Raw genomic sequence first — 21515 nt, 5'->3', positions numbered from 1 at the left:
AAAAACCCTTTCTTCAGGAAAAAAAAGAAACGATCAGTTTTAAGAATCCTAGCATGTTACTTGAAACTACAGCAAGTTAAAGAACAAAAGTACATTGTAAGGTAACATAAATCAACAGGGTCCCTAAAAAAGTTCATTTTTCCATCTGCAGCAGAGTGGAGGAGTAGTTTCTTGCTTGAGCTGGTAAATTTTCATGGAAATTCTGCTAGACTATAGTAAACAATGACCCTTGAATCCTTTTTCCAGGAAAATTTCAGCAGTTTCTTTATCCAAGATCCTGTTGTCTTTTTTTGTGCACTAGTAGAAAGCCCACGCAAGCCTACAGAGAGCTATTATGACAGCAAGAAACAAAAGGATGGTGAGAAATTTCTTTGTAACCTTTTTCTTTCCTAAAAGGCTTTAAGAAAGAGTACTTAATTGTCAGTCATCATAATCTACTGTTCTCTTAAAGTCTTTACATCATTTAGGCTAACTTCTGCCACTCTGGGACATGGGGGCTGAAATCTGATCTGTATTGCTGGTTGCCACTGCCTACTCAGCATCTCACTAACTCCTAGAAGGAACAAGGTTCCTCCACAGGGACTTGCAAGGAGTACAGAAAAATACAATTATCAAAGTTACTACATGTGTTTCAAAATAATTCTGTAAGAGCCATGTGCCCAAAAGGCAAAAGCACTGGGCAATACCTTGCCTGACAATCTCAGCCAATGCAGTGCAAATGAGCAAGCATGCAAGAAGGTGATGGGTGTCGGCCTCTTTCCGGACACAGGAACCATAACAATAGTGACTGGAAAAGTAACACCTGGGAACCCATCAGACCAGTAGCTGGAACTGCCTTCTACGAGCAGGCCCTAAGCTAACACTAAGCATTACTAAACTGGGTATCAGCTATGACTTATCCATGCACAGTATTAGTCATTCTCCAGTGGCTCACCTTTCCGTTGTGAATTTTTTTCTTCCCTTCTTCTCTTCCTTCCTGGGTCACACACTAGCACCCATATTACCCTCTTTGAGTGATACAACAAATCCTCATAAGGTCCATAAGATTATTCACAGGGATGTTGTAAGTATTAGTGTGAGCAGGTGCTAGGGTCTAGTCCTGCAAATAGCTCTCTGTTAATATTTGTTCCTTCCAAACTCTGTGTATGTTTTACAGCTTTATTATTGTTTCAGTTTTACTTTTTGTAGTATATACATTTACTTAACTCAATGTTTTTAAAACCCTATGAGTTAATTTCATCTACAAAATCCTTGACTGTTTTATTTACCTTAGTTTATTAAAACTGAAATAAATCAGCTTGAAAGCTAGTTTGTTTTCTTAATTCTTTATGCCATTTTACTAAATTACTTAATTCAATTTGTAAAATGAAATTAACATATTCAGATTTGTTCTCCATTTTCAGTATTGTCACTTTATTTGAATTGGCTTTGACCTGACATATTGGACCTGCACATATAAAGAACTTAAATGTAGGTCCAAAGCTACTAACCATATTAGTTTAATGAACTAAGCCTAGCCCGAACAAAACTTCACTTTCATCTCTCAATGCAGCTACCACCTGCCATTACTATAAAAAGCTTCCATAAGAAATCATTTTGAGTGGACCACAACCAAGACAATTACTAGCCTAATTTAATTACCCTGTAATTAGATATGCTTCCCTCTCTATGTGAATGTAATCAATAACTACAGTACTATAGTTACAACCTATTAAAAAAAAAAAATCATAAACACTTTAACAAAGAATCTATTGCTTTGTCAAAATCACAATATTCTACAAAGGTAAGCTGTTATCAGCATAATTCCCACCAAACCAGTAAGTTTTACACAGGTGCAGCTTTACAGCAGCCAGCTTCAAAGGTTATCAGGGATTTCATTTTTTCGAGAGTGCAGCTCTGGGATAGCCAACCATACCGTTTCATCTCATGGAGAGATCTGGGGATTTGAGTGATGTTATATGTTATATAAAAAAAAATAATTTAAAAGATAGTGAGAGTTGCTGAGCAACATGGTATCTTTCCGGTTACAGTCACAGAATTTGCCTACTGAGGGATTCTGGTTTTGAGTTCTTTCAGTTTGAGGCTTAGTGTAGTTGTCTTTGCAGATCTGAAAGAGGCAGGCAGTTGACTTGGTCAGATCCAGATCCTGGAACAGCAGACATTTTTATGCCCCATATAAGCAAATTATAGTTATCCTTGTTTTTTCTTCTAATAATATATACACATATATACACACACACACATACTAGCTGCTTTAGATATTTTAAAAGTGTGCATTTAAAAGCTTTTCATTGCAGTTGATCAAAATTCCATGACTTTTTTTTTTTAGTTGTCCAGACTATAACAACTCCTAGGCTTGGGATCATTTGGTATTTGAAGAAACTTAGAAGACCTAACAAAGCATTGTACCACAATGGAGAAAGTAAAGCACACATGTCATTTTTCCCTTATTTGTTGGGAGAAATATAACTTAAATATCCACAAAGGCTCTGGGTAGGGAAGCAAGGTGCAAGATTTGCCCATAGCTAAAACAAAAGTACCCCAAATCACAAAAAGAAATCCCTGAAGTTGTCATATAAAGCACTTACTTTGTACTTTCAGGAGATGGTTTCTGTGCTTTTGCCCCTTATTAAAGGTTTCTGGAATCCTCAAACTAAGGAGATTCTTGCTGCCAAGTCTACTACCCACTTGGCTGAATCAGACATGAATCACAAGTCGAGACAAAGATCTCAATGGGTGGGAGGTGAAAGAGCAAGTCAACAAGAATAATGCTCCCCAAGCAAGATCCGACAGGAGTATGCGAGCAAACACTCACACAAACCTTTATAACTAAGTTTCTGAGCGCAACACTTGATTCAGCTCCCAAGATAGGGTGAGGCTCTTACAGCAACTGACTTAGCCCCGTTATTACCACATTTCATCTCTTCTCTTGTCACTGGGCAGTAAACGGGTTCCTGATGCACACTAACACTAGTCTGCACAGTAGTGGTTGTTGATGGCTAGACAAAAATGTATTAGGGTGAGCATCGAAATGTTGCTCTATGATAACTTACATCAGTGGATAGCCCAGCCTAGAGTCTGGACATTTGAGCACCTGGTTTAAAAAGTCTGTGCCCTGATCCGATATGCAACATTCTTCAGACTGTCAGAGGTGCTATGCCAACCAACATCAACTGATAATTCGTCCAAATCACTGCAACTGGCCTTCTGCCACAGCAGCTGTGTTACTTCAAATGCTGTCAGCTGTCACTGAAGGAATACAAACAATATAATCATGTCCCTGATCAAGGAAATCACTGAGCAATCTCCACATGCCAGACGCCTTGAGAGCCTTGACTATCTCTGTACCTGCTTCAGTCCCCAAGGGAGCTAACACTCGCTGCTTTGTCACACAGTTGATCTTCCTACGGTATACAAGTGCCAGCTGGAGCGGTAAGATTGATGATCAACAGGAAGGGAGAATGCATGCTCCTAAAGAACGGCAGTTTGCATGCTACATGAGCAACTTCCCGATCAGCACCTCTCAGCAAACTGTGACTACACCTTCATCTCTCCCTCCCTTTCTTTCATCATCCAGCCTCCAAAGCTTTGAGAAGAAACGGTGCTCAGCCTGTACTTAGCCCTTGATGCTTCTGGTTTTGCACTCAACCATGGGTGAGGGCCACAGCTGCTCAACCAGCATTTGGCAGGTGTATCCTCTGACTGCAGGGTTTTCGTTTCCTGTTTGTACCACACTCAAGATGGGCTGGGCTAAATCTTCAGTCATGAGAATCACTTAATGCAATAAGCAGAAACAAAGCCGCTAGACAGAAGCCTCAGGTTCCTGCGTTTTCTCCTCTGTCATGCCTCACCATGCAGTGAGATGCATACATTCTTCAGCTTGCTGCTCTTTAGGATACTTGGTAAGCTTGTTGGATATTCACCATGTCTGGACCAAAGGAAGAAGTGAAGAAAAGAGACACGGATGGTTGGTATCAGACTGAATTACTAGGAGCTCAAAATCCCACGTCCCACTCCACAGTTGGATTCTACTTGTAATTCCAGGAGCAGTCCCTCTCCAAATCAGAGGAAAATGAAGTGTGAAGAAGAGAAAGCATTGCTTGCCTTTCTGCAAACAGCATCAAGAGCCGCAGTCTGCTCACTATTCTGCAGGAATCAACTTTGACATTTTGCTTCTGATCATTATCAAGTGAAATATCTACAACCTTTATGTCATTCCCAGGCCAAAAGCCAAAATAGTCAAGGCATTAGATGGCTTTAAAGCTGCACTGTCACAAGGGTTTCCTTCACTTTTCTCACTGAGATGTTGTAAAAGCAATAGTGTTGACTGAAAGACAGATTTTATTTTAGTAAGAATCAACATTTTCTGTTCTAACAGATACTGAAATGTCTACCCTTGATAGCAGGCATTAAACATGGCCATTATCTCTACCTTTGCAGCTTGTGCTCTGCTCTGAAAGACACTGGTTCTCTAACAGGATGGAGCTCTGCCACCTGTCCCTACCGAATTCAGGAAAACAGAACCAAAGAGGTTCTGCCCCTACCAGGGTTCTGCCAGAACATCAGTCTTGCTGGAAACTGAAATGTTATTATTCCAAGAAGTAAATGGAAAGTTCCTCACTATAGGAAAGTTGACTCACTTTCAGAGCCCAGACATTTGAGATTTATCCAGGCTGTCCATCACCCAGAACAATTTTGTGGTAAATCAAACATCACTTTAGCAGATGGTGTGGCAGAAGGAAAGAAATCTTTCTTAACCTCCAGAACAACTGCAGTTTAAGTCTTCAGAAACTTCCTATGCCACAGTTTGGCAATTTGAGAATTCTCTGCCCATCTCTCATTATCCTCCGCTTCCCATGGGTCACTGATGGACATCACCAGTCATGAGAAAGGGACATCTAGAAAGACAACATTCTTTAGATGACAAAATGAGCCTAACATCCTATTAGGTAGGACACAGAATTACCAGTTCCAAACAGGATGAATATTTGGGAATACTGAAAACCCAAACACATCCACACTTCTCTATACATAGACCAATAAATAGGTTCAGCCTAAAACATAAGCACAATTTGTTAAGGCACAAACATGTCATTTGTGAACTGTATATGACCTCAAATCCAAATGTACTACAAGAAGTGCCAATCCATTTAAATTAGGTGTGGTTTCTGCATAACATCAAGAGAGACTGTGTTCTGGCAACAGGCCAGGAAATAACTTCAAGAAGCTAATCTCCCCTGAGTGAACTCCAGGCGCTTGGGAAGGAAGCTGAGCATGCACTTCATCTTATTTGCTAAGGTGGTGCAGACTGTTGCCTAGACACACAGCTCTATCCTGCCTGCCCTGGAGTTCAGGGCTAGGCTCACCACCAGTTTAACACCTCAACGATTCAGTGACCACAGGAGAATCTCCAGTCTGAACACATAAAGAGAAATGAAGGAAATTTTAATGCTCATCCTTTATTATACTTCCCCATTCACCACAAACCACTACCATCAGACAGAAATTGCAAAACTGTCTTCTATTAACTGGTCAGAGACTCCTCTCTTCCTATCCCTAGCAGCTTGGGTTAGCGAACACATGTTGAAAGCTTACCATGCTTTCAATGTATCCTCTTGTAAGGGCCCCAGAAGCCGTATCCCATATAACTTTGAGATTCTGCCTGAAAGGAACGTAACACTGTAACAGTGGAAGACTATTGTGTTATAATTAATTTTCTCCTGTAAAAAAGGATAGGAAGCACAAGATAGAGTTAAGGTTGCTGTAAGAAGCTACTGGTTATCTGTGATGATTGTGCTCCATTTTGGTCACTATTCCATGAAAGTTTTGACAAAATGGAGGAAAGTTCAGGGATGAATAACAAATATCATATCTCTGAGGCTGAAAGAATTATGTTTGTTTAGCCTGAGGGAACCAAGCACAGCAAGTGTCTTCTAGTACACAACAAGTCTTCATAACAGTAAGAGCAGTCAATTGTTCTCCATGTCCACTGGGAAGGACAAGAACAGATGGTTTTAATTTGCAACAAAACCAAAACATTCAGGTGAGATATCAGAAAAGGGCTTTCCAGGGGTATCAGTGAGTTTTCAAACAGGCTTGACAAATGCCTGTAAAACTGTGGTCTAGCTCAGTCACAGGGGCCGCCTGCCACCAAGATAGAACTGGATTGATCCCAGTGTCAGTGAGTTGCAATACTTTTAAAGGACTTCTAGTCACAGGCACCAAGATGGTTCACCATCAATGGTCTAAAGATACTTATGTCCTGCAGGACAGTGAGGAAAGTTACACGATCCCTTTCTGTGCTTTATTTCCATTTCCTAAAAAGTATTAAAACATTCATTTAAAAAATTAAGTCCCTCACACCAACACTTGTCTGCAAATCAGGATTTCTGAAATTATTGTACACATGCATGTACATATGCACATACATATAAAGAGGTTACTGACAGGTATTTATTTTTAAAATGTACTTACAGATAACTTTTTTCTTTCCTACCATGATAATTCAGCTTCTAACATCCTAAAATGTCAGACACTCATTTGCAAAAGATCTGAGCAAACTCCACTGCCTTAGTATGGGATCTAAGTCCAGACACATGCCCTTTCTCTGCTCCAGTTCCCACAACTGCAGGCTGTAATAGCTCCACTTCAGAACACTGTTCAACAATTTAAGTAATTAATGCTTGTAAACTAAATTAGAGGCACTCAAATAAAGCATTCAAGTACTCAAATAAGCAGCAACATAGTGTTAAGTGAAAAGGATTATTAGAATCTAAAAATCCGTCATGTAAAAAACAGATCAGACATCCACTGGTAACAGTTTGCCATCTGCTCTTCTAATCTATCACAAGACAAAGTCCAGTTCTCCGTCTCTCCTCTCCTCCTTTGTCTCCTCCAAACTCACACCTCCATTTTCCTCTAAAGAAGCATAAGCAGTTACTGCTTCACCTATCACGTACGCCACTGTTCAAATACGGCCCACCCTTTGCAATGGAATGCAAGTGTCAACATGTGATAGGCACTGTTATTTAGTGGGGTGTGGTATTTACCTAGGGGAAAGCCACATCCTTCAGCAACCACTTTAATAACTCCGAGCTTTAACATAGTAACTGAGAGATTATTCCAAACCACTGTGTTGAAAGGATTAAAAACAAAACAAAACCAAAAAACCACAAACAAACAAACATAAAGTACACTCCTATTTGGGTTAGCATCAGAACAGAACAAGTGAGGCCAGTATCCCAGACCGGATGGGAGCCCATAAATGGAATGCGGCAATGATGGAGAAACCCAGAATTAAATGGAAAAGGGGACCCTTCAACTTCCCCCATAGGAGCGAGAGGGCCTTCTGGGTCACGAGGTAGTTGTTTGTTTTTGGAGCAAACCTAAGATTAGAGAAACACTGCCCCAAGTCAGCACTAGGAACTATGTAAGGAATCCGGAGAAAAGATGACTTCTCCCTTGAGCAAAATTACAGGATCAAAAGAGAATTTCTGTTAACAGAACAACACAAGAAAGGCAAGTTGAATTCCTCCTCCATATCAGAAGCAGGTAGTCCCAGCAGGCAAGGGATTATTTAAGATTTTAATTTCCATAATGTAACCTTAAGAGAGTCAAATTCAGACCTTACATAAGCAGGAGTGACTCAACGAAAGACTGAAACAAGGCATCTGTCTTCCTGAAGAGTTGTGGACATTTGAACAATAGTGAATGTGTTGTACAGAGTATGTTTCCTCTGCCCTGAAGGTAAACAAATGTGTTTACAATCAAGATCCTGGAGATCCCACCTTTTTAGAAGCATAAACATCAATTGCCAATTATTAAGACACAAACCCACCTAAAATTAAGGTAAAATAAACAGGGTGCAGTTTATACATACACCATTTATCTACCAAAACTTTTATCTCGTAGTGAAAGAGACCAAAAAACCCCATAAAACTTAAAAGAATTTCATACTGTTGGTTCCTAGCAACAGAACTGCAAACCACACTCCCGTATCTTGCACAAACACCTACACCAGCCTCCTGAAATATGGAGCAAGCAGCAGCTTCTATGCCAGATTGGACATAGGTAGCAGAACCGAAGAGTGACCAACAGCAATACACCAGGGCTCAGCAGACAAAGGAAAGACAGACATATGAAATGTCATTTGCAGGTGGTTTATGGCTTGCGCTGCACACAGGGGAACAAGCCATGCAGAGAAGTTACTTCACAAGCCAAGACTGATTTTGCTGCCCTGTCTGCTCTTTTTCTTGAAGAACGCAATGTAAAAAGAAAATTGTCGACTTGGCTACATTCATCCTATAGTCATCCCCTGTCCCAGACAGGATTGCTGCCTATACAATCAGAGGAGTGAAAAGGCAGACTGGGATCAAGACACACAGCTATGGCAATGGGAGAAGACATTTCTAGAGATAATGCAGATAATCCTAATGGATGCACAGGGATGGAAAAGAGATTGTTAGTTTTCACTCCAGTTTTAATGTTGGAATGGGAAACCATGCTCAGAACATCAGCCAGTCCTACTGCTCAAAAAAGACTTGGAGACTGTTGGCGTAGGGATTAACAAGCACAGGGCTATTAGACAACACAGGACTTCCTCCCTCCCTGGTATCATTGCTGAAGGCAGTCAGTCACATATTCTCTTTGGCCTTGCTATAAACTTTGGGAAAAACAAGTCATGAAACTGTTACAGGGGCCTGATTAGTGCCCAAATCCATGCAGATCATTAGGCCAGAGAGAACTCGAAAGACTCACTTCTTCCTAACATATTTAAAATATGGCTTTGCTATTTTTTCTACTGAATGCCTTTGGTAGCCATGGCTGTGTCATGAGCAAGTGATAAGCAAAAGCGCCTGGAAATCAGGAATCTCCACTTTAAAATCCTCTCATAGGATTTTCAACAGAATGGCAGGATCTGTCCTGAAATCAGTACCTTGGGATTTAATTGCTTACTCCTTCTGGGTTAGTACAAAGAAGGCAAAAAAGTTCCTTATCTAAATTTCACAGAGCAAAACTATACAAACTGCATCCAATTATCAGCCCAAAATTCTGACACTCAGCATTTTGCACTATGAAAAGTGAAAGCTGGAGCGTAGGAAGGTTTCCTAGTTTCTTCAGATTATATTCTCCTCTGAACAAAACTGACCCTTTGTGGAACCGGCGCCGCTGTTCCTACAGAACGCGCATGGGTGGGAACGGCTGAGGAAGGAGCCCACAACAAACAGAGCTTATCGTGATTAGAACATTCAGGTCAAGTGCACTTAGCCAACAACCCACTCAAACCCCGCAAAAGATAGCAAACAGCCAATCTGCACGCACAAACACTGTTCACACAGATTTTTATCCTTTCTTTCACTGCATCACATAAGCATACAGTGATGGAGAAAAATACAGAGGCCACCTTTCAGACATATTCTAGCTCTGCCTCTTTCAGAAGATCAGGGTCTCAAACCCCAGATTTCCTGTAGAGCCACTAAAGCACCAATGCACAAGAAGTCTTTCTGCTTCTGTGTGTCTCATTCTCCTGAGGACTGCTCTAAGTTACTCGCCTCAAAGAAGTGCAAAACCTGTTTGCTTCAGACTGAACAATTCCAACAAAACTTCAATTGTTTCCAAGGCTAGAAAAAGATACATCTTGATCCCATTACAAAATTTCTGATGAATCCTCTGAAAAGCTTTTTAACCTTGAATTTTGAGGAAGGAGCCTGAAATTTGGCAAGAGGAGAGTTTTTAAAGCAGGAGCAGGCCACAGGAAGAGCAGAAGTCAACCTGACCAATTTGGCAAATTGTAAGAACCTCAGGTTCATTTGCAGTAGACACTTGTTAGTCTTTAGAATTTACCTTCTGTGGAGATTGCTGGGCACAGCACATACATGGGATTGATGGAGCTCAGCTGTGAAGGGTGTGGTTGGCCACCCCACTCTTCAGACGCAGGCATCAAATGTAGGTTTCTACTCACCTTTGAGGTGGTGGTGCTCCTCGAAGTCTGTATGTAGCACATACATGGGATTGATGGAGCTCAGCTGTGAAGGGTGTGGTTGGCCACCCCACTCTTCAGGCAAGCTTGAGGAGGCTCAGCTGTGCACAAGGCAGCTGTGACCTAGGTTTGCCAGATACAAGAGGGCCATCTCCCACAGAGCCTGAAGACCCTCTCCAGGTGCAGTGCTCCTTTGAGTGCCCTCTTTAGCATGGGCTTGTTAATTGGACCAGCCAGCTCTAGCTCACTCTACAGCACGTGCTTTGGAAAGGAAGGGAGGATGAAACACTGTTGTCACACGTCAGTGCCTTCCACTACTGGAATGTGTTGGAGAATTACGTTTGCACTGGAACTTTAATAATGTGTTAAATGCAAAATCGAGCACTCAAAAGTTAGAAATTTTCAGAATTGAAGTTTTCAGTACAATCTTAAGTTATCCTCTTTATGTCAATGCTTACCCTCTTCTGCAGAGCTTATTATATAGTCTTTAATTATATAATAACATATTGTAGTTCCTCTTCATTCAGTGTAAACAAACAATTCCCGACTCTATAAAAAGCAACTTATTTTATTCTGTCCTCATTGGCTTTACCATTTCTACTTCACTTACTGGAAATCTACTGTAAACATAGTTACTGAGTTTTGTGTGGTAGTTTTAAGACAGCCATCACTGCAGTAGTAGAGTGCTTTCCAAATTTTAATGAATTTGTTTTCACAATCTCTGTTATGCGAACTTTTTTTTTCATATCTTACAGGGAAAATACCAAAGGAAAGATAGGTTAATATGAAAAGTATCCACTAATTTTGAAAGCCCAAACTGAGGTGTCAATTTCTGTGTTTCCTAATACCTAGTGTTATACAATACTGTGGAACAGTTCCCATTAACTTCAGTTGCGGGTACAAACGTTCAGCATTTCTGCTAATAAGACCCATATCTCAAGTCAGTCAATAGGAGAATGAGAAAAATACAATTAGCAGCCATGGTGAAAGTCTGCATAAATAGCTTGCCTAGTCTCTCCCAGGGACGCTGTGAAAGGCAAGCAGTTCTCCAGATCAGCATTCAGCAGCATTAAATTCGGGAAGTCAGTCTTACTCTTCCTCTGATCTGCCCGATTTGTTGCATACCTCTCTGTGAAGAAACAGAGGTCCTGCAATACATAGCATCAGTCACTATGTAACTGTAACTTGTCCTTTGAGTTGATCTAAAATATAAACCAGCTGCTTATTAGTTGAGTTCTACATTAATGACTGTAGAGTATTAATATGCTCACACTGCCATTGCTTTAGTTCTTTTATTTCATATATTTTCAGTGCTTGACTGAATGATGATTTCTTAATATAATTGTCTGGTGTTCTCCTGGTGTGTTTTTTTTTTTTTTGAGAATGTATTTTCCTTGTTTTTTAAAGCAATAGTCTGCTTGCCCATTAAGTTTTGATCTTCTGTCTAGTCTTTCCCCTCATATTTCCAGTGGCATTCCCAGCCAGTCCTAATCACTCCCCTCCTGTTTGCCTGTATGTATCCTGTACCTATCACAACCCTCTTAGCTCCCTCGTCTCCAAAGTTTTGCTCTTGACTAGCCTGCATCAGAATTGCGCAGCTTCCTGTTGCAGTGTGTCTGCCCATAAGACTGGTCATTTGAAAGCACAAGAGAAGGCCACTGCCTGTGCCACATGCTCAGGGGATCTTTGAAGATTTTCAGCGGAGGTGGGGATTTCAGAGCATCTGAATATGTTTCAGTAGTGGAAGGCGCTGACGTGTGACAACAGTGTTTCATCCTCCCTTCCTTTCCAAAGCACGTGCTGTAGAGTGAGCTAGAGCTGGCTGGTCCAATTAACAAGCCCATGCTAAAGAGGGCACTCAAAGGAGCACTGCACCTGGAGAGGGTCTTCAGGCTCTGTGGGAGATGGCCCTCTTGTATCTGGCAAACTTTTTTTTTCATATCTTACAGGGAAAATACCAAAGGAAAGATAGGTTAATATGAAAAGTATCCACTAATTTTGAAAGCCCAAACTGAGGTGTCAATTTCTGTGTTTCCTAATACCTAGTGTTATACAATACTGTGGAACAGTTCCCATTAACTTCAGTTGCAGGTACAAACGTTCAGCATTTCTGCTAATAAGACCCATATCTCAAGTCAGTCAATAGGAGAATGAGAAAAATACAATTAGCAGCCATGGTGAAAGTCTGCATAAATAGCTTGCCTAGTCTCTCCCAGGGACGCTGTGAAAGGCAAGCAGTTCTCCAGATCAGCATTCAGCAGCATTAAATTCGGGAAGTCAGTCTTACTCTTCCTCTGATCTGCCCGATTTGTTGCATACCTCTCTGTGAAGAAACAGAGGTCCTGCAATACATAGCATCAGTCACTATGTAACTGTAACTTGTCCTTTGAGTTGATCTAAAATATAAACCAGCTGCTTATTAGTTGAGTTCTACATTAATGACTGTAGAGTATTAATATGCTCACACTGCCATTGCTTTAGTTCTTTTATTTCATATATTTTCAGTGCTTGACTGAATGATGATTTCTTAATATAATTGTCTGGTGTTCTCCTGGTGTGGTTTTTTTTTTTTGAGAATGTATTTTCCTTGTTTTTTAAAGCAATAGTCTGCTTGCCCATTAAGTTTTGATCTTCTGTCTAGTCTTTCCCCTCATATTTCCAGTGGCATTCCCAGCCAGTCCTAATCACTCCCCTCCTGTTTGCCTGTATGTATCCTGTACCTATCACAACCCTCTTAGCTCCCTCGTCTCCAAAGTTTTGCTCTTGACTAGCCTGCATCAGAATTGCGCAGCTTCCTGTTGCAGTGTGTCTGCCCATAAGACTGGTCATTTGAAAGCACAAGAGAAGGCCACTGCCTGTGCCACATGCTCAGGGGATCTTTGAAGATTTTCAGCGGAGGTGGGGATTTCAGAGCATCTGAATATGTTTCAGTAGTGGAAGGCGCTGACGTGTGACAACAGTGTTTCATCCTCCCTTCCTTTCCAAAGCACGTGCTGTAGAGTGAGCTAGAGCTGGCTGGTCCAATTAACAAGCCCATGCTAAAGAGGGCACTCAAAGGAGCACTGCACCTGGAGAGGGTCTTCAGGCTCTGTGGGAGATGGCCCTCTTGTATCTGGCAAACCTAGGTCACAGCTGCCTTGTGCACAGCTGAGCCTCCTCAAGCTTGCCTGAAGAGTGGGGTGGCCAACCACACCCTTCACAGCTGAGCTCCATCAATCCCATGTATGTGCTACATACAGACTTCGAGGAGCACCACCACCTCAAAGGTGAGTAGAAACCTACATTTGATTCAGCACTCCAACACAGGAAGCAAAGAAAAGTAGAGCACAGAAATGACATTCTGTCCACAGTGAACATCACTGAGAAGAACCACTGCAGTTTTCTCAACTATATGGAGCTGTATGTGCTACATACAGACTTCGAGGAGCACCACCACCTCAAAGGTGAGTAGAAACCTACATTTGATTCAGCACTCCAACACAGGAAGCAAAGAAAAGTAGAGCACAGAAATGACATTCTGTCCACAGTGAACATCACTGAGAAGAACCACTGCAGTTTTCTCAACTATATGGAGCTGCTTGGAAAAAGCCAAGACACAAAGAAAGCTGTGTTCTCTGTAGCAGCTCAGAGTAGTGAAGGCAGCAATAGCTAAGACTGGATCATTTTATATCAGGATGTGGTAGAGACCAGGGGATAGAATCAGTTATATTGACAGTGAATGATGATTTCCTACCATCACTGGAAATCAAAAGCATTCTCCTTCTATGCAGTGTTCAATGTAATTTGCCAAGAGATATTACCTTTATCATATGAAAGTTGTATGAAGACTACAACAGTTTGCACTCTCCTCTGATACATCACAAGTGAACTACGCCATTGCCACTAGCTTTCTTACACAGTTCTGCGACATCCCAGTTTCCTGTTAAACAGGTAATCATTTGGTGGACTGATGAATCATACACATTTCAGTACCAATAACATGCAGACATAACATGTATCTATACCTATTCTTTATCACCTGTAACCACACCTGTTATCAACGTGGCTCAAGTATGGATGAGGTCAGAAGGTTCACGAAGAACAGCCGACTGAAGTTGAATGTGAATAAAATAAAGGTGGTATTGGTGGGCTGGCGTAAACAGTTTAGAGTTTGCATTCACTGCACCACCCTACTTGGATATTTCAGCCTGTAGATAAGGAATGTTCCTGGATTCTGGGTTAATGCCAAGCTCCCACAAAGCAGTGTCTGTATCATGCTTGCTATAGTCACCAACTGGCTTGGAGATTCTGTCCCAAGCTCTAAATCTGGATCATGCGAGGTCTATGATATTGCTTCAAATGAGCTGCCAATTGGTCTTTGGCTAACTTCTTCCTGAGCTTGCCAAGGAATAGAAGGTTTGGTTAACAGGCAATAGTAGCCAGGCCTGATGGGTTCAGGTTTAGAACCTTTGGAATGGAAAGGGAAATTTCATCTCTTGTGGGAAGCTCAGCATTTACTGATACAAAACCCCACCCAAATGCTGCTGGCTATGTGTTATCCCAGAAAGCATTCTCCATTACTGACTGGAATGGATCACTTAAGCACTGGAAACAATATACCAATGTGTTCGCTAGTGTGACACTGGATGAACAGGTAGCCTCTCCCCCTTCCCTGTGCTTTCACTCAGAATGAGCTGATGGAGACTAACACCTGCTTTTTTTTTTTTATGATTTTTTTACCCAGGTATGCTATGCTACGGACAGACAACACCATTTTGCCCAACTTGTGAGCTTTTTAGAGGAAGCTCTGTTGGTAAAGCAGGTTGAGAAGAGCACTTAAAAATGCAATCTAAACCTACGCTATGCAAGATCCAAATTAACATGGACTGACAAGCCAATTCTTTCTGCCTCAGCCCTCTTTCTCTGCAAAAACTACACTGACAGAGAAGGTAGAAGAGAGACAGACAGTGACTCTACTGGTGCTGTACATAAGACAAGATCACTTTTTCCTTCCAAGAGGTGCAAGGATAATATTACCTTTTCTGCCATCACATTTTATAGATAATCCCCACAAAATGCTTTATGATGATCCTTTATTCTTCTCTCGGTCAGTGCTAAACAAAACAGCTATCTAATATAATGTGCATTCTCAGCCTTCAGAAATATTAGCTGTATTAAATTGCATCACATTGTGAACGTTTAATCAAACTGATTCACTTTAACACATTCCATTTATAATAAACCTTAGATGAGTTGAGAGGTTATTTTTGTCTATGTTAACTACCACACATTCAATTAAAAAAATGTTCACCGTCATCAAACCAATCTAATAGGGTAAGAGTGTCAGAACCCAAAAATATACAGACATGTAAAATGTCCAAACTATTGCTCCAGCCACTACCCTTCTTCCTTTTCAGACTGGCATGGGTTTTCACAAATAAATCTTCAACTCTGCTGAGTCGATGGTAGCCTGAGGAAAATCTGTTTAGGTATGCCCTCTTTAAATATGAATGCATCACCCGATAATGAGGAGTCGCTGTTACTTTCTTTCCCTCTTTCCAGATGTAATAAGCATCATAAGGAAGTTTGAACTGCAGAAGTGCACATACACAGAAACTTCTATAACATACCTAATCCAACAGGCCCATAAGAAAAAAAAATATAATAGAGCTCTTCTAATTTTAAACTGTACACCCAAGCAACATGTCCTTTAACATATGAAAAGCGAAAACTATCAGAGGGAAATTGATTTGAAAGGGAAGAATCTTGTAACCTGTAAGTCATCATTTCAGATATAACCAGGATCACAAGCTCTTAACTGATAAGACATTTAATTGCCCCTCTCTCAACTGATTTGGTAAGAGCTAACTCATTTCCTACTAGGCAAGAATCCACATTACTAATAAACAGTCACCACTAGAATTGATACTGCTGATGTTTCGATATACTCCACCACTTGAGTGTACTGTGGAGAAGAAACCATCCTCAAACTGAGAGAAGGCTCCCAATTCAGAGTTTTGGCCCAATAACTGTGCAACGTGGAAATGTGGAACGTACTCTACTGCTGCTCACCTCGTATTTGTTCAATATACAATAGAAAGATTTCAGTATACAGGACTGTCATTATAAATCAGAGGTTTTTTTAGAACTATGAAATGTATTCCATTAAAAGTAGTTGTTCCATGAGCAGCAAACTAATGAAGCCTGGTTTCTACTTGTCTGGTATCTGGTGTCCTGCACCCTTATCAGAGTGACTACAGCTTGTCACTGTCCCCTATAAAGCTTGTGCCAAAAAAGCTCCACTCTCTCTCACATTTCCACATCCTCCCCCCCCAATTTCCTCACCTTCTTCCCCTGTCCCTCAACTAGTGCCTTCCACATTCCCTAACCTCACCAGCCCACAACACTGTATGCTCCCTCCCATACTTTCTCCTAATTACCCTCAAGACAAGATGCACTACCTGCTGCAGCTGGCTCAAGCACCTAAGCACTGATCGACTAGCTAGTATGCACATGCCAATTTGCTAGTTAACAAGCAAAACAGAAGACAACCGTTGAACTCATCTTGCACCTTCTCTCCCTGAGAAGAAAAGGTATGCACGAATTTTCATTTCCTCTCCTCCACCCAGAGGCTGATCTTTGTGGAACTTTAAAGAGCTCTTGAAGAGACTTTGAGATGTCTATCCCATTGCCAAATTTGGCTGAAATCTACTAAAGTTGTTAAAATGGAACTGATAGAGTGATTACACAAGCTTTCTTTCCTTTGGAAAGTAGGCTAAAAACCCATTAACAGTCTTACTTATGTCATCCCTTCGCTCCCATTCTTCATTTAAAAATAACAATTCTATTCTACTGCATTAGCTTATGTAACCCACCCCTGAGCTGAAGTAGTTGAAACTTTTGGTCTGTATTTATTAAGTGTGTGTGCCTCTCTATAGGTCTGTCCATTTTAAGGTGCTTGGTATTACGAAAAATAATGGTGAGAAGATCAGTGAAACAAAATAAGCCTCACTAACGGCTATCCCCCAAAGTTTCTGGACTGGTATCATTGCAAGCAAGATCTGAACTGCTTTTTCTCTAGCAAGCTGTCAGCTGTTCTCATGGTTACAGATCTAGGAATTTGGAATGACAGGTCACAGTTATGAGAATGAGTAGATTTATTTGGCATCTTTCTATCTAGTAAATAACATTCTCCTATAAAGAGGACAAAAGTCTGCTGTACATTATCACGGTGTTTATTCTCTGTGAAAACCACTTTTTAAAGTCTCTGTCCCAACAAAGTGCTAACCAGACTTACATATTTCTTAAAATTGCTCACTCACAGAATGAAGACAAAAATATGTAACTCTTGCACTCTCTCCATTACTATAAATGGACCACCAGTGCTTTCACTGCAAGATTCAACTGTGTATATACACTTCCCAGATGGTGTGAAGCAAGGGTAGAAAAGCACGATTCCCATTTAAATGCAAGGGAAGGCAGGAATGTTAACTGTTGTCATAGGGTAAAATCTATTCTGTCAATTGACTATTTAAAAAATAACCAATAATTTTAAATTAAGTTAACTGCCAAGATTTGTGAAGCTACAGCGTTATGCAAATTACATTAACACAGCTATGCGCAATTGGTTTTCACAGAACCACAAGTTCAGCTAACAGGATAGCAGAAGAACAGGCTTCTCTCACACTTTCAACTCTTCATAGCTGGAGAGGCCTTCCTCCGGGAAAGCCAGGGCAGTCCAGTTTCCAAAGCTTCTGTTAATTACTGCAAAATGAAATGCGGAACTTGTGCTGAGGAACTGGAACACCTACCCACTGAGCTTCTCTCAAAGGTGGGCCTGCCCAGATGCAAGCAGCGTTTTGTCCCTGCTGAGCCAGGCTGGAACTGTACTATAATCATCAGTTACCAGTCCCAAGGTATTCACTCCCCCTAACAGGGACCCTAAGGCTCCAGGGACATGCCCACATACTGCGCTCAATAAGAAACAAAAATTTAACATTGTCATGATGTGCCAATTCACCCAACCCAGAATGCTCTGTGAAACGCTTAACTGAATCACTCATCCTCTTGGAGAACTCTCTGTTCGCCTTGTGAGCTGCCAGGGAGAACTGTCTTCCAAGGGGCACAGTCGGGGACAGCGCTCCCAGGCTTACCATCCCAGGATTTAAGGCCTGATAACTCCAGGGCAGCAAGCCCTGTACGAAGAAGGGCTCCAGAGTTTCCTATCTCTCACACAGGCCTGCACAGGTAGCTTGAGAGCCCACAATATTTCAAAGACCCAACTGGGTCTTGATTTGCAGGTCAATAGTAGAGGCCTCCAGCTGAGAGGCCTGGGAGGGCCTTCTTCAGCTTTGGTCTCAAGTTCCTGGGTCTGTAGATGGAAACCTTGAAGCCCTGATAACAGGAATGTTATCAGAACTTCTGCTCCCGCAGTTGAAGACCTGGGCAAGTTTCCAAGGTCCCTGCTAGGCACTGGGGAATCTAGTAGGCTTGACAATCCAGCAGCCCTCTGAGCGCTGGTCTGAGCTTAGTCATAAGGTACCAAGCTCTAAATTAATTTCTAACATTTCCAAAAAAAAGTCTAAGGAAATTCCAATACAAGGGAAATTTTAAAATGTCACAATTTCCCAGGAATTGGGGAACACCAAGTTTGGCCCACTTCTGATTTCAGTTTCCTTCAGAAAAGTCTCCATCTTTTGTGTTCCACTCTGAGAATGAGCCTTCATCTATTAAAATACATATACTAAAAACAATAAATATGAACAAAATGTGACAATTTACCTCTAAATAGAATCTTCAAAATATAAAACCATTCCTCAGGTTATCCTAAAAATTCTAGTTATTTTCAAATGTACGTGCCCACCTGGAACCCAAAGCCTTCCATTCTAAAACACACTTATTCAACCTGCCTCAAGATTAATTAGTAGAAAGGACACATCCTGTAAAGTTGAACCCACAGAGGTTCAAAGCAGAGACTTCTACTTTGGCATGCTATGTACTCATTGCTTCACTAAAGAAACAGCGTCTGTAAAGACTGGACAGCTGAGTGTAGGGATTGCTAGTATCACAGCATTATCCGGTACTGAAAGACATCAAACACAAGAACAAGCCTGTCCTGGTCACCTCCAGGTATCAGCAAGCCCACAGTGCAGCCACCTGAGATGAAGGGCAGTGTGCCTGACCACAGGGAAAACAGCAGATTCCCGGGATTCGAGCTCTTAGTGGGTAATGCAGCAAGGAAAGGAGGGATGAACCACATGAGCGTGAATTAAGCAGAGAAAAGATTTGCCCCATTTAATTTATTAGGCAGTGTCATAAAGTTGGTGATACTTAGTTCTGCTGGTTTAGAGTCCTAGGTACCAGTCCCAGCTCTGGTTTGCCAACTTGCCACAGAAGTGATAACGAGATAAAGAACATCAGTCAGAATGCAGGCTCTTGGTGGACAGTTTGCCACATCTTCCCATCACTGCAGGTATGGAAAAGTAACTCAGCGATTAAAAACATGAAGTATTTTACCACTTGAGTGAATACTTACTTTACCAATGAGACATTAAAAAATCCTGCAGCCGCACTAAACTTGGGAAACCTGCAAAAACTTTTTCCAAAAACTGAATTCTCATAATACTATTGAAGTTCTCAATTTCCCACGCACCTAAATGAATAGGACATTCTCTCAGAGTTTAAAATACTTGTAATACAGCTATTTTTAGTTTGTCTATAAATCATTGTTAAAGACCTTCTTCTTTACTTTTAAAATTTTCTTCTCTTGTCATTAAAAGGTGACTAAAGCCTTTTCCAATTTTGCAGTGCCTAGAAACTTCATATAATTTAAAAGAAAGTAATACTACTCACATCCACTTATGCTGTATGTTTTAGATACATGCATGTCAAAAAGCACGTATCTAAAGCATACAGTTCTAATGAATAATTTAAGACTCAATATTGCACACAATACCAGTGACTTCAGAGATACAGAAGCAAAACCCCAAAGGCAGCATGGCTTCTTGCCTGAAGAACAGTTTTTGCTTCAGCCTATATTCACAGACAAGTTAACCAGATGTCACGATGCCATCTCAGAGTTCTCCGTATTGCTGAAGTGTTATCACTAAATTCTTGTTCCCTATTAACCACGCATACAGCCCACTGCAATAGCAGGGATATTGAGTCAAATGATCCAATAGCCCTTTTCCACCTTTAATTTCTATTCTCCTGCTACTTTCACAAAATCCCCTCTAGGATAGTATGTATTCTAGAAAAGAAAGCCAAACAGCAATACAGAAGTAATTGTTTCCCACACACACCAGATTCTATATCAGGATCAAAAGTACGGATTAGGTAGTGTTATTATTGATTTCTTAATATGCAATATGACAAAGTACAAACCTTTTTTTTTTTTTTACAAAACCAGGCCACAAGTTGATGCAAACAAAACCAATATTGCGCACAGCATTTTAGCTCCTGTACTATGTGTCCTCTAAAGTAGTAAACCCACAATTACCATGAGAAAAGTCCAGCTGGAGGTATCACCTACAAATTGCATTACTTCCTGCTTATACATTTTTTCAAAACATACGTTCTGCTTGAAAACAATTTAGTGCCAATGAGCTGGCAGTAGAACAACAATTTAAGTTGTGGTCTCAATAAAGGTAGGAGGGGGAATTCACTAAAGCAACATATTTCAGTTACAAAACCCCAAGAAGCATATTATAAGGAGTCAGGCAAATATACATTAAAGATCATGAAAAAGCAACTAACTGTATGCCTTTAAAAGTGCACTTCATGGGTGAAAGCTGCCAAATTACAGAGGGGATTTACTGAGAAGAATGTGTTACTGCCAGAATGGACAAAAGCATGCATTCTACCCATTCCAAGCTCCTCCCCATCTCCTGTCATGCTCACAGCAAGCAGCAGCTCAAAATTGACAACCACAGACTCCAGGATTGGAAGAGACAAAAAATACCTGCTGGTAAATGCCTGGAAAAATTTTATTTTGAAGATCTGATAAAGGAGACTGGAAAAAACAAAAAACAGAGAAACAACCCACTTATGATCAAAAAACATTCCCCCATATTCTTTGGGCATCGAGTACAATTTCACAGCAGAAAGGAAACAGCGTACACCTGGCCGGGTTTTAGAAAAGCCAACGTGCAGCAGCGTTTTCTTAAACAGGCACAGCAACCCGTACACCGTATCGCACTGCTGCTGGCCCCAAGACAGGAGTTTCCCGGAGTTTGTGTGGAGTTGGGTCACAGAAACCTCAATCCAAACGGGAGTGCCTGGTGACCGTGAGGCACCCGGGGGATACCCAGCAGGCCCGCCTGGCCGCCCCCCGGGCCACACCGCCCGCCAGCAGGAGCCGCCGGCCCGGGGAGGGGGGCAGCGCGTCCCGGGCCAACCGCCCCCGCCGCGTCCCCCTACCTGGTTGGTGTCCTCGCCGTGCTCCAGGTGCACGATGCCCTGGCTCCTGCCCTCCGTGTCGCTCAGCACGTCGTCCTCCGAGTCCTCCAGGAGGGACGAGGAGCCGGTGGAGGAGAGCGAGGAGGGGGAAAGCCTGCGG

At 41.5% G+C, this 21515-nt stretch overlaps 1 protein-coding gene across 1 annotated transcript in view; it reads right to left on the bottom strand.

The window, feature by feature from the left end:
- ITPKA (inositol-trisphosphate 3-kinase A) overlaps positions 1-21515 on the bottom strand; it is a 50497-nt gene that overhangs the window by 20790 nt on the left and 8192 nt on the right. The window contains exon 2 of the mRNA XM_009277606.2: positions 21377-21509. Coding sequence (XP_009275881.1) covers positions 21377-21509 — 133 coding nt within the window. The remainder of the gene's footprint in view (positions 1-21376; positions 21510-21515) is intronic.

The sequence above is a fragment of the Aptenodytes forsteri genome, unplaced genomic scaffold, assembly GCF_000699145.1.
Source record: "Aptenodytes forsteri isolate BGI_AS27 unplaced genomic scaffold, ASM69914v1 Scaffold146, whole genome shotgun sequence".
NCBI classification, from domain to species: domain Eukaryota; kingdom Metazoa; phylum Chordata; class Aves; order Sphenisciformes; family Spheniscidae; genus Aptenodytes; species Aptenodytes forsteri.
Note: the sequence above shows the minus strand (reverse complement) of the source record. Positions and strands in the feature narration are given on the sequence as shown.